The sequence below is a fragment of the Orycteropus afer genome, unplaced genomic scaffold (assembly GCF_000298275.1).
Source record: "Orycteropus afer afer isolate SDZICR_OR568_19922 unplaced genomic scaffold, OryAfe1.0 scaffold00057, whole genome shotgun sequence".
In the NCBI taxonomy this organism is placed as follows: Eukaryota; Metazoa; Chordata; class Mammalia; order Tubulidentata; family Orycteropodidae; genus Orycteropus; species Orycteropus afer.
This window is the reverse complement of record NW_006921644.1, coordinates 11,497,454-11,510,532: the sequence shown is the minus strand read 5'-3', so window position 1 is coordinate 11,510,532 and position 13,079 is coordinate 11,497,454. Positions and strand designations below refer to the sequence as shown.

Sequence of the window (13,079 nt, the reverse complement as noted above, 5' to 3'; positions counted from 1 at the left end):
ATATATATATATATATACTTTGCTGGGTTTTTTTTGTGTTTCTCTAGAGAACCCAATCTAGCACACTGAGGTAGTTGGGAATGCTTCATGAGGTGAGGGAGCAGTTGTTAGATGAGAATGAGACTTTTCTCACTAACTGTAGTAATGTCTTACCTTCTACCTCTAGGTCATATTATGAAAAACAAAACAGGACATGAAAACTGCCAATTGTTGTTAAATGTGTTGAGGCCCAAGTATTGGTGCAAATGTAACTTAACGAGGAAGGAAGAAGACGCCAGTGTCGTCACGATGGCTGTGCTCTGCGGTCCAGGATGCAGGCAGGCTGTGTGGTTGGTTGTGAACACCAGCGACGTTTCAGTACTTAGGACGTAGATTGTCAGTTCTCAAATTCGTTCACTGCTTCTCTATAGAAAATTGATAGATGTTAGGTGAAAAACAGATTCGGGGTCAGAGACTTTTGGGAAACAAGGGTTTCTTTATTGCAGAATTTCTCACTCTCTGAACCATCTCTGTGCTCAGTAAATTCCCGAGAGGGAAGCAGAGATTTCAGATTTCCCAAACTTACTTGACCTTGAAACATTTTTTTCTGTAAGAAACATCTTTTAGAATGAATAAGAACTGGAATACCCCTTGGGGACACCACTCCAGGTGATTTTAAAGACTATTTCCTGGTGATGGACCCTTAAAGTAATCCTCCTCATTAATTTCTACTGAGGTGGTCAGAATGTATTTATAATTTCCATATAAACTCACTGCCAACGAGTTGATTTCACCTCGTATTGACCCCATAGGACAAAGTAGAACTGCCCAAAGGGTTTCCAAGGCTGCAAATCTTTGCAAAAGTGGTAGCTGCCTCATCTTTCTCCAAAGGAGCCACTGGTGGTTTCAAACCTCCGACCTCTTAGTGAGCAGGTTATCATGTTAACCGCTGTGCCACCAGAGCTCCGCCTTTTTGTCCTTGTGTGTGGAACAGGCAGGTGAGTCGTTCCATTTTCCACATGGAAGGTGTACTGGAGGTACTGAGAGGCTTCAGTACTGGAGTTTTGAGAACAGTTTTGACTGTGATGTAATGGAATAGACCTTAAAGCAGGCCAGTTCTGGACAACTCAGCTACCGCATAGGAGCAACTGGACCCGCCCTTCTTACTGCCTGATGATTTGTAGAAAGTTGCCAAGGCCTGGGCTGCTCTGGGGGTGTGAATCAGTGGCCACAGGCTGACTCTGAGGGTGCTGCCTCTGCATCCTTTCTCCGTCCCAGACGCCTCCTCCGTGGGCCGCTACAAAGGCCTGGAGTAGAGCCTCTGGCAGGACAGAAGCAGACCTCTGATGGGTGTTAGGGACAGCTGCTTGCACATCAGTTCCATGTTGACCTGCTGCTTGTATCTCTTGTAGGTTAAATGCATCACTCTCTGCTCATCCTGAGAAAGACGAGTTGATCCTTTTCGGAGGTGAATATTTCAATGGCAAAAAAGTAAAGTATATATTTTTTCTTTTCCCCCCAATTTTTGTGGGTGTCATTTGACATAAAATCATTTAAAGCATTGATGGCAAACCTGCACGGGTCCTCTAACTCCACCTTGCTGCCTTGCCTCCTGGGTGGTCAGGACTAATGGGGAATGTTGCCCTCCACAAATCCCCCAGACCCCATTAGGGACAGAATGACAGTGCTGGCATTGGCATTGAGCGTTTTCACCCTCTTCTCACTCCCGGCCACACATGCCTGCCCTCTCTGGCTGGTGTGTGGCCCCATGTCTCCTGCTCACTCAGCCCTCCCACTCCTGTGACTGCCTGCTGGACAGTGGCCTGTGCCTGTTCACAGTCGATCCCTCGTGTCCTCTGTTACTCTCCTGATGGGCTTTCCAGAATGAAAATCCAGTTTTTGCAATTGTCTTGAATATGCAAAATGCTCATGAGCCGTAGAGCAGAGCCTTTGGAGCAACGTTAGTTCTGAGCGCTCCAGAAATACCTTTGTTTTCTGAGTAGGTACAGAAAACATACTGGCTCATGTTCCCTCCAGCCTGTGAGGAACCCTCAGGCCTGGACTTCACTCATCCATCTTCCTCTGTGAATTTCCATCCACTTAAGAATTACAGGTCTGAATTAGTAGGAGGGATCTTACCAAGTGGCCAAGGATCTCAGTAACTTGGATAATAGCAGGCATTGGTGGGCAGATGGTTTTCTTCTGTGTCTCGGGTCCCAGAGGGTCCTGGGGAACTGCACAGCCCCCGTGTTGGCGTGATACCTGTTTCTTTTGCACACGTTTTGCAGGGTAGTCTAACGGTGGGAGGATTCTTCCCGTTACTATTATGCGCACAGAAGCACGTCATCAGAACACTAACATCCTTCCTTTCTGCAGACGGTTCTGTACAACGAGCTCTATACCTACAACATCAGAAAGGATACGTGGACGAAAGTCGAAATCCCCAACCCACCTCCCCGGCGCTGTGCTCACCAGGTAATCTCTTGAGTGGATCTTCAGACTCCTCCCATCTTTCCTTTAGGGGCTTTGCTTTTGGGAATTCTGCTGTCACTGGAGTGCTTGTGAAAGAGAGGATTGTGGTACCCAGAGCCTCACAGGCTGTCCCAGCTCTGCTGCTTGCCACTTGGGCTAGTTACAAAGCTTCTCTGCTCATCAATTTCTTCTGTGAACTGGGGAATTGAGCACCTGTCCCTTTAGGTGTGTAATGATGATACGTGATAGTCTGGGTAAAAAAGTCTAGTGTGGAGCCTGGTGTGTGATAGCCGTACAGGAAAACCTGCACCCCGACTGCCATTTGAGTGAGAGGGCTCCACAGTCCAAGATCTGATGGCTAGAGAGATGGAAGCAAGAAAATGAGCTGTGCATGAGAAGGTGAATGGTCCAAGAAGATGATAATTCTTCTAGAATGAACTGTGTTCTAAACAGGGTGGAATGGGGAAGTGGCATCCAAGTGATTTTAGATGTTCTGCAAGCACCAGGAAGACAGGCACTTCCCTTTTTTAACATTTTATTATGATTTGGGTGAAAGTTTACAGAGTAAATTTGTTTTCCATTCAATAATCGACACACATTTTGTATCGTGACATTGATTGCCGTTCCCTTGTCCTCTCTGTGGTTACCTTTTCCCTGTGTCCTTCTTTCCTTTGTATTCCTGCCCTCTGAGTGGTATCCCCGCTGCCCTTATGGTTAATTGTTCTAAGGAATGTACCTACCTGGTATAATTGTCAACTCACAGGCCTGTCTATTGTTTGGCAGAAAGTTGAGCTATGGAAGTGAGTTCAGTTTGAGCCTCAAAGGGTGACTGAGGGTTGTAGTCTCGGAGGTTTCACCAGTCTCTGTTAGACCAGTAAGCTTTTTTTTTATGATTTTGAGTTTGGTTCCACATTTTTCTCCCACTCTCTGCAGGATCTCCAATTTTGATGCCTTTCACAGTGGTTAGCAGTGGTAGCTGGGCACCATGTAGTTCTTCTGGTCTCAGGGGCACAGAGGCTGAGGTTCCCATGGTCCACCAATTCCTTGGACTAATTGCTTCCATGTGTTTTTTATTTTCTTCATTCTTCTTTGCTCCACATGAGACCAATAGTTGTTGCATCTTGGATGATTATTTACAAACTTTTAGATATCAGTCTCCCCTCAGCAAAGTACGGTGTAGAACAGTTGAGGTTGATGTCACCCGTGACTGTGGTCCTGAACCTGCAGGCCTACCTAGTCACTCCCTCAAGGTGTTTGGTTGTGGCAAAGACATTATCATAACTTTGACACCTGTTGGCTCTATTGTATATATGGAAATGTTTATAGCACATACAAATATGTATGTAAGAATGTCATCTGCTGTACTTGTATATAGTCATGGCTATAGTCCTATTTGCCTGCCCATCTCTGATCATCTTGCCAGTCTGCTATGTATCCACCCATAGATGGATGTTTGTTATTATTGATGATGCAGTATTGTGTGTGTAATAGTGTTTACTGTTGTTGTCTGTACCTCTTGTACACTTCTCCATGTCTTCCTTTTCTTTAGTGATGCTGTGCTGGTCACCCGCTTTTGGTATATTGCCTTTCTGTTCACCCAAATCAGCATGTGTCTCCCATCTAGCTAGCAGTTAGATCAAAGTAACCATCAAAGAACGTTTCTTTCCCTGTGCAAATCCTTCCTTGACTTTTCACAATAACAGACGCATATAGTACTCATAAAAGTTCTGTGATTGGCTTACTTCACTCCTCGTAATGTCCTCCAAGTTCATCCAAGTTACGAGGTGTTTTGTGAATTCTTCATTATTCTTTAATGTTTTGTAGTGTTCCATTGTGTAAATGTACCATACTTTGGTTATCTGTTCCCTCTATGTATGGGCACTAGGTTGTTTCCAGAAACCATGAAGGCAAGAAGTCAATGGGATGATACGTCTAAAACCCTGAAAGAAAAAATTTCCAACTGAGAATTATATACCCGGCAGAATTCTCCCTCATATATGATAGTGAGATTAGGACATTTCCAGATAAACATAAATTAAGGGAATTTGTTAAAACCAGACCAGCCTTGTAAGAGATGCTAGAGAGAGTCCTTTGGACAGAGAACCAACCAACAAGTGACCATTAATACACATGATAACATAACCCAGAAACCAACCCATTTATGGAAGTGTCCAACTGTGAACAGGAAACTAGAGACATCAATTGGCAAATGAGGACAACTACAAACCAAAAAGAGGAAAAAAATAGTTACAGAACTTCTAAATGGTGAGGAGGTCAAGACAATTGTGAGATGAAATGAGCTATTCTGAACTTGGGAAGAAAGTTATAAATCACAGGGTAACCTCAAAAGAAAAATAATAAATTTCCGCTTCAAAATAAAAATGAGTACAGGCACAAATTATTAGCAAATACTATAATAGTAGCAATGAAGGAAATGATAATGCGATTCATAACAAAATGAGCTTACCACAGAAAATTATATGGAACAAAGAAATCAGCAGCACCACGAAAAATCACAACAAAATGGCAACAACAAATTCACATTTGTTGATAATTACACTGAATGTCAATGGATTAAACGCACCACTCAGACAGAGAGTTGCAGGCTGGATCGGAAGACATAACCCATGAATATGCTGGCTACAAGTGAAATATCTTAGGTACAAAGACAAAATTAGATGAAAAATCAAAGGTTGGGAAAAGATCTGTCAAGTAAATGGCAATCAGAAAACAGTAGGAGTGACAATATTACTTTCTGATAAAATTGACTTTAAGACAAAAATCACCATAACAGACAAGGAAAGATATTATATAATGATTAAAGGATCGATTGAACAAGAGGATGTGACCATAATAAATATCTACACACCCAATGAAAGAGCCCCAGAATACATAAGTCAGGCTTTAACAGAATTGAAAGAGAAATAGATGAATCTGCCATAATAGTAGGAGACTTTAATACATCACTTTCAATGCAGGAACAACTGGAAAGAAACTCAACAAAGAATGCAGAAAAATTAAACAGTACAACTTGACCTTACTCCTACAGACCACGTCACCCAACAGCACCACAATATACATTCTTTACCAATGCACATGGAACATTCTCCAGGATAGACCACATGTTAGGCCACAAAGCAAGGCTCAATACATTTAAAAACACTGAAGTACTGCAAAGCATCTTCTCAGATCGCAATGCTATAACATTAGATATCAACACTAAGAAGATCAGTGGAAAAAGAGCAAACGTGTAAATTGAATAACACCCTCCTTAAAAAATGACTAGGTAGTAGAAGAAATAAAACATGAACTTAAAAAATTCCTTGAATCAAACGACAATGAAAATACAACATACTAAAATCTTTGGGACACAGCAAAAGCAGTGATCAGAGGCCAATTTATAGCAATAAATGCACACATTGAAAAAGAAGAAAGCCAAAGTCAACACCTTAATCTAGCATCTCCAACAATTACAAAAAGAGCAGCAACAAACAAACAAACAAAACCTATGGTCACCAAAAGAAAAGAAATAAGGAAGATTGAAGCAAAAGTGAAAAACAAAGACATTAGAAGAAATCAAGAATAGAAGTTGGTTTCGAAAACATTAATTTGCAAACTTAACAAAGGAGAAGAGGGGGAAGATACAAATAACGTGAATAAGAAATTAATTTGGCAACATCACAACAGAACCAACCAAATTAAAAAGGATGGCATCAAGATACTATGAAGAACTGTCCAACAAATTTGAAAATCAAGAAGAAATGGACAAAATTTTAGAAATAGTGCTTACCTAAACAAACACAGACTGAGGTGGTGGAAAATTTGAACAGACCCATGACAAAAGAAGAGATTGAATAGGTCATAAAAAAATTGCCAACAAAAAAAGTCCTGGCCCAGACTGTTTCACTAGAGAATTCTATCAAACGTTCAGAGAAGAGCTAACACCAATCCTACTGAAGCTACTGCAGAATATGAAAAAGAGTGGAATCCTCCCAAATTCATTTTATGAAGAAAATATAATCCTGATACCAGAGCCAGGCAAAGACATCACTAAAAAGGAAAAGTATAGACCAGTATCCCTCCTGGATATAGACACAAAAATCTTCAACAAAATACTAGCCAGTAGACTCCAACAATGTATTAAAAAAATAATACATTATGATCAAGTGGGCTTCATACCAGGTATGCAAGGATGGTTCAACGTTAGAAAAATTATCAGCGTAATCCATAAGTAAATTAAAAGAAAAAACCACATGATCATATCAATTGACACAGAAAAGGCGTTTGATAAAATCCAACACCCATTCCTGATTTAAAAAAAGAAAACTTGTAGAAAACTAGGAATAGAAGGGAAATCACTTATCCTAATAAAGGACATATACACAAAACCAACAGCCAGCATTATTCACAACAGATAGAAAGTGAAACCAATCCCCTTGGAAACAGGAACCAGACAAGGATGCCCCCTACCATCACTTCTATTCAACATTGTATTGGCAGTCCTAGCCACAGCAATAAGGCAAGAAAGGGAAATCAAAGACGTCCAAATTGGTAAGGAAGAAGTAAAAGTATCCCTTTCTGCTGATGATATGATCTTGTACATAGAAAACCCAGGAGACTCAGCAAAAACAAAAAAAAAAACAAAAAAAACAAACTAGTGGGACTAATTGAGAGATTTAGCGTAGTCGCAGGATACAAGATCATTATACAAAAATCAATTGGATTCCCTTGCTTGGCACCACCCACCCAGTGCCTCTCCATAGCCTGAGGCCTGGCCCCTTTCACCCTTGCCCCTCGCTCTGTGCCCGAGCGCCACCAGCTTGTCAGATAAACTGCCCTACAAACTCACTGACATCAACCTAGCCTCCTGGGGACGCAAGGCCCTGGATAGCGCAGAGAATGAGATGCCAGGCCTGATGCGCATGCAGGAGGTGTACTCAGCCTCCAAGCCACTGAAGGGTGCCCACATTGCCAGATGCCTACACATGACTTTGGTGACAGCTGCCCTCATTGAGACCCTTGTTGCCCTGGGTACTGAGGTGCAGTGGTCCAGCTGCAACATCTCAACCCAAGACCATGCAGCAGCTGCCATCACCAAAGCTGGCATTCCAGCGTATACCTGGAAGGATGAAACAGATGAGGGATAGCTATGGTGTATCGAGCAAACCCTGTACTTCAAGAATGGGCCCCCTCAACATGATTCTAGTTGATGGCGGTGACCTCACCAACCATATTCACACCAAGTACCCTCAGCTTCTGTCGGGCATCCAAGGCATTTCCGAGGAGACCATAATTGGGGTCCACAACCTATATAAGATGATGGCCAACAGGATCCTGAAGGTGCCTGCCATCAACGTCAATGACTCTTGCCACCAAGAGCAAGTTTGACAACCTCTGTGGCTGCTGGGAGTCCCTCATAGATGGCATTAAGCAGGCTACAGATGGATGATTGTGGGCAGGGTGGCAGTGGTAGCAGGATAAGATGATGTGAGCAGGAGCTATGCCCAGGCCCTGAGAGGTTTCGGGGCTTGTGTCATCATCACCAAGATTGACCCCATCAGTGTGCTGCAGGCCACCATGGAGGGCTATGAGGTGACCACCATGGATGAGGCCTGTCAGGAGGGCAACATCTTTGTCACCACCACAGGCTGTATCGATTTCATCCTTGACCGGCACTTTGAGCAGATGAAGGATAATGCCATTGTGTGTAACATTGGACACTTTGACGTGGAGATTGATGTCGAGTGGCTCAATGAGAATGCTGTGGAGAAGGTGAACATAAAGCCCCAGGTGGACTGCTACCGGCTGAAGAATGGGCACTGGATCATCTTGCTGGCTAATGGCCAACTGGTCAACTTGGCTGTGCCTTGGACCACCCCAGCTTTGTGATGAGCAACTCTTTCCCCAACCAGGTGCTGGCGCAGATTGAACTGTGGACCCACCCAGACAAGTACTCTGTTGGGGGTCCACTTCCTGCCTTAAGAAGCTGGATGAGGTGCTGGCTGAAGCCCATCTGGGCAAGCTGAATGTGAAGCTGACCAAGCTGACTGGGAAGCAGGCCCAATACCTGGACATCCCTTCCGATGGCCCCTTCAAGCCTTATCACTGCTGTTACTGAAAGCCAGGCCTGCCCTTCACCTTCCAAAGTGCATCCCTGCCCAGGCCCTGATTCTCCTCCCCAAGAACAGACGGCACTAACTTTGAGATTGGTTTTTCATTGTTGCGTTCCCCCTACACCCCGTGCTGCGTCCCTCATACTGTTACAGGGGTGCCACAGGCTATTGAAAAACCCCTCCCAAAGTCCTGGTCTTCTTGGAGGTATGAGGGAGGTACTCACAGGGAACCATGGGCTTGGGGATCTTGAAAGTGCTCGCTCACTCAGTTTTTAGGCTGGAAGTTGGCAGCATTGGTCAGAGCCCGTGAACTTTACATCTAGGTCCTCACCTGGCCTCGTGGTTTACCCATGTGCTTGGTTTACAGGTTCAGTTTCTTAGTTACTTAGGTCCTCAGCCCGTGGTAAATGAGAAGGCGCACCCAAAGGGCGCACCCAAAGGGCAGAGTGGAACTGTTAACCGTTTTTATGCTCCTGAGAGCCTGATTTAGTACTGGGCATCCTCTTAAACCTTAGAACATTGAGGTTGGTACTTTCTGTCCCTATTTTACAGGGGTTAGAATAGACTTGACTAGTTAAGGGACAGCCAAGAGACAGCAATAAAAGTGACAGTCAGAGGTTGAGAGGGGCCAGAAAAATGTAAAATCAGGTATACATCTGCCATCACTTTGCAACATACTGGTTCCTCTTACAACCCTGGGTCAAAAAGGTTAATTTGGTGTATAACGTTTTAAAGGAGAGCAGGAAGGTGGGTTAATACAAATTTTGGTGCCTAAAAGAAAAATCAGTTGGATTCCTCTACACCAGCAAAGAGATTGCTGAAAAGGAAATAAGGAAATCAGTACCATTTACAACAGAAAACCAAAACTATACTCACTACTGTCAAGTCGATTCAACTCATAGCAACACCTCTTTGGGTTTCCAAGATGGTATCTCTATGGAAATAGACTGCGCAATCTTCCTTCCGATGAGTGGCTGGTGGGTTTGAACCACCAGCTTTCTGATTAGCAGTCAAATGCCTTAGGCACCACATTTACAATGTTGTTGTTATGTGCCGTGGAGTTGGACTGAACTCATAGCAACCCCTCCTTGGGTTTCCGAGGCAGTATCACTACGGAAGTAGATTGCCCAGCCTTCCTTCTGAGGAGTGGCTGGTGGGTTTGAACCGCCAGCCTTCTGGTTAGCAGTCAAGTGCCTTAGGCACTACATTTACAATAGCTACCATAAAAATAAAATGCTTGGGAATAAATCAAAGGAACACAAAAGATCTGTATACAGAAAACTACTTCAGGAAACCATAAGAGATCTATATAAATGGAAGTGGAAGAACATACCATGTTCATGGATAGGAAGAGTGAACATTGTGAAAATGTCAATATTACCCAAAGGAATCTGTGCATTCTGTGAAATCCCAATGTAGATCCCATCAACATTCTTTAAGGATATGGAAAAAACAGTCACTAATTTTATATGTTAAGGAAAGACACGTCTGATAAGCAAAGCACTGTTGAAGAAGAAAAATAAAGTAGGAGGTCTCACACTCCCACATCTCAAAACCTACTACACAGCCACCGTAGTCAAAACTGCCTGGTGTTGGTACAACAGACACATAAACCAGTGGAATAGAGTTGAGAATCCAGAAATAGATCCATCTGCCTATGGTCCACTGATCTTTGACAAAGGGCTGAAATCCGTTAAATGGGGAGGAGATAGTCTCTTTAATAAAGAGTGCTGGCTAAACTGGTTATCCATTTGCAGAAAAATGAAACAAGATCCTTACTTCATACCATACACAAAAACTAACTCCAAATGGATCAAAGACTTAAATGTAAAACCTGAAACTATAAAGTTCCTCAAGGAAAAACTAGGAGCAAATTTAGGAGCCCTAATTTATGGCATAGACTATCAAGCATAATCCAAAATGCTCAAAACACAGAAGATAAACTAGGCGATTGGGGCCTTCTAAAAATTAAATTCTTACGTGCTTCAAGAGACTTCTCCAAAAGAGAGATATATGCCCCCCAGGTTTCTTACAATTAGTGTTTGCATACTATATCTTTCCCCATTCTTTGACTCTTAACCTGCTTGTGTCTTTATGTTTACAGTACATTTCTTGTAAGCACCTCTAGAGAGTAGGGTCTGTTTTTGATACAGTCTGACATAGCTTTGTTCTTTGTGTTTTTGTCCATTACATTTAATGTAATTGTCGGTAGGGTTAAGTGGGAATGTATCATTCAGTTCTTCATTTTCTGTTTGTCCCATCTGCCTGCATTTCTTCTCTCTTTCTCTGCCTTTTGGATTCATTATATTTAATATTCCATTTTCAGATTATTAGCAATCCTTCATTTTGGCGGGTTTGTTCTGTTTCACTGATTTCTCTAGAGATTATGATGTGCATCTTTAACTTAAGACGTCCTGTTTTCATGTAATATTAGGCTATTTTTCATAAGTGGTAAGAATCCTACAGTACGATACACCCACTCCTTACTTACCAACATGGCTAGGTACAAAGACCAAGTCATTGTGTGAAAATTGATGTTAAGTGGAAATGGAAGATGACCACGTTTGATCCCAAAATGAAGAGTGATTCCATCATTACATAACTGGCAAACCAGCGAGAATCATGGCCTAGCCTAGTTGACGCGTAACTTCAGTTATCACAGCCATTGTTCCTTGCACCTTGGTGCTTGTAGCTGCCAGACGTACATCATTAATGCAGAAATAGTCAGTATATTTTTTACTATTGTAAATGTGAAATGTCTATTAACAAGATAGTTGGTAAGTAAGGGGTAAACATGGCCACATTCTCTCTTCATGTCCTTTGTTGTCATGTGGTTGATTTCTTTATGCATTACCAACCCCACAATGGGTGTGACTGATTTTGCTTTGAATAATCAGTTATTTCTTTAAATAAATTTTAAAATGAGAAAAAATATACATGTAAATGTAAAGTATAAAAGAAAAACTTTATATTTAGTTACAGGTTGGCTGGGAGCTCTGGTAGCATAATGGCTAAGGCATGTTTATAAAATTATATGTACTTATATTTAAAACCCACCAGCCACTCCTCGGAAGGAAGGTTGGGCAATCCTACTTCTGTAGTGATACTGCTTCGGAAACCCAAGGAGGGGTTGCTGTGAGTCGGGGCCGACTCGATGGCAAATAACAACAACAATATTTAAAACAATGTTGTTTTAAATTTCGATTGTGTTCAATGCTAATGTCATCATTTATATCACTGAGAAATACACTCCAACTCTTCTGAACAAGAACATGTCCATTCTTGAAGACTAAGTTATTTAATTCTAAAACAATCTCCAAGGGTGTGAGTAAGAGGCACTATTACCCACTTAATAATCAAGCTACATGGTTAATTTGCCCCCTGGGAGAACTGAATTTAAAAGTGATTTAGTGACTCAGGCATGGGAGAGCTCTGGAAAAATGGCAGATTAATTAATTAAATCCTTAAAAGAAAAGGACAGAATGTTAAAGTTTAAATATTAAGTGTTTAAATAGTTTACAGGGTGCCTCGGCCTTTTGCTCACTTGATGCTAAGCGATTTCACATTTCTTGTCTTCTGAAAATTGAACATGTTAATACAGCAGAGAAGAGAGTAACACAACAAAAACAATAACTATAATCATAAAGTGTACACAGTATATACTATATGCCAAGCATTGTAAATATTTTCCTTATATTAATAACTTATGAAGCACCATAGTGGCAGATTCATTTTCAGGTTCAAGGATTCCCCTACAGCATTACTTATCAGTGATTATAGAAGGTGACTGTTCCACTGATAGATACATTTTTCTGTTTACTCAGAAAATACTACTGAAACTTCTGTTACATGCCTTTGAATTTTTTTTTTCCCAAAAGGTGCAAAGCATCAAATCTACAATTCCAGACATTCTTTTAACCTCACATTCTGGTGATGTAGTTGATAAGGCATTTTGGCTGCTAACCAGAAGACCAGCAGTTCAAACCCACCAGCTGCTCTGCAGAAAGAGGTTGGTGCAATCTACATCAGTAACGATTTACAGCCTCAGCTACCCAATGAGGTTTGCTATGAGTTGGAATCAACTCGATGGCAATGAATTTGGCTTTTTGGTTTGGTTACCCATCACTTATCAACCACCTCACTACACAACACTTCACATTTATGACAACAGTAAAAAAATCTAATTTCCAACTATTTTTCACATTATCTACTGATGTATGTCTGTCAGTAACAAACATTGAGGTGCTATGTGAGTGTAACACTGGCTGTGATAGTTAAAGTCATGCATCATCTTGGCTGGGCTATAATTCTCAGTGGTTTGGCAATTAATGATGATAATATGTAGTCATCTTCTATTTTGTATCTGATGTGATCATCCTCCATTTTCACATAAGGACCTTGTTGTTGTTGTTGTTGTTATGTGCTGTCGAGTCAGATCTGACTCATAGCGACCCCTCCTTGGGTTGCCGAGGCAGTATCACTACGGAAGTAGATTGCCCAACCTTCCTTCCGAGG

The 13,079-nt window shown here is 41.9% G+C and overlaps 1 protein-coding gene and 1 pseudogene across 1 annotated transcript in view; both read left to right on the top strand.

Annotated features, from left to right (window-relative positions):
* The window catches only part of KLHDC4 (kelch domain containing 4), a 55,307-nt gene that overhangs the window by 12,100 nt on the left and 30,128 nt on the right, over positions 1–13,079 (top strand). Inside the window, exons 3-4 of the mRNA XM_007939222.1 lie at positions 1,392–1,470; positions 2,356–2,454. Coding sequence (XP_007937413.1) covers positions 1,392–1,470; positions 2,356–2,454 — 178 coding nt within the window. The remainder of the gene's footprint in view (positions 1–1,391; positions 1,471–2,355; positions 2,455–13,079) is intronic.
* Positions 7,278–8,569, top strand: LOC103195591 (annotated as a pseudogene).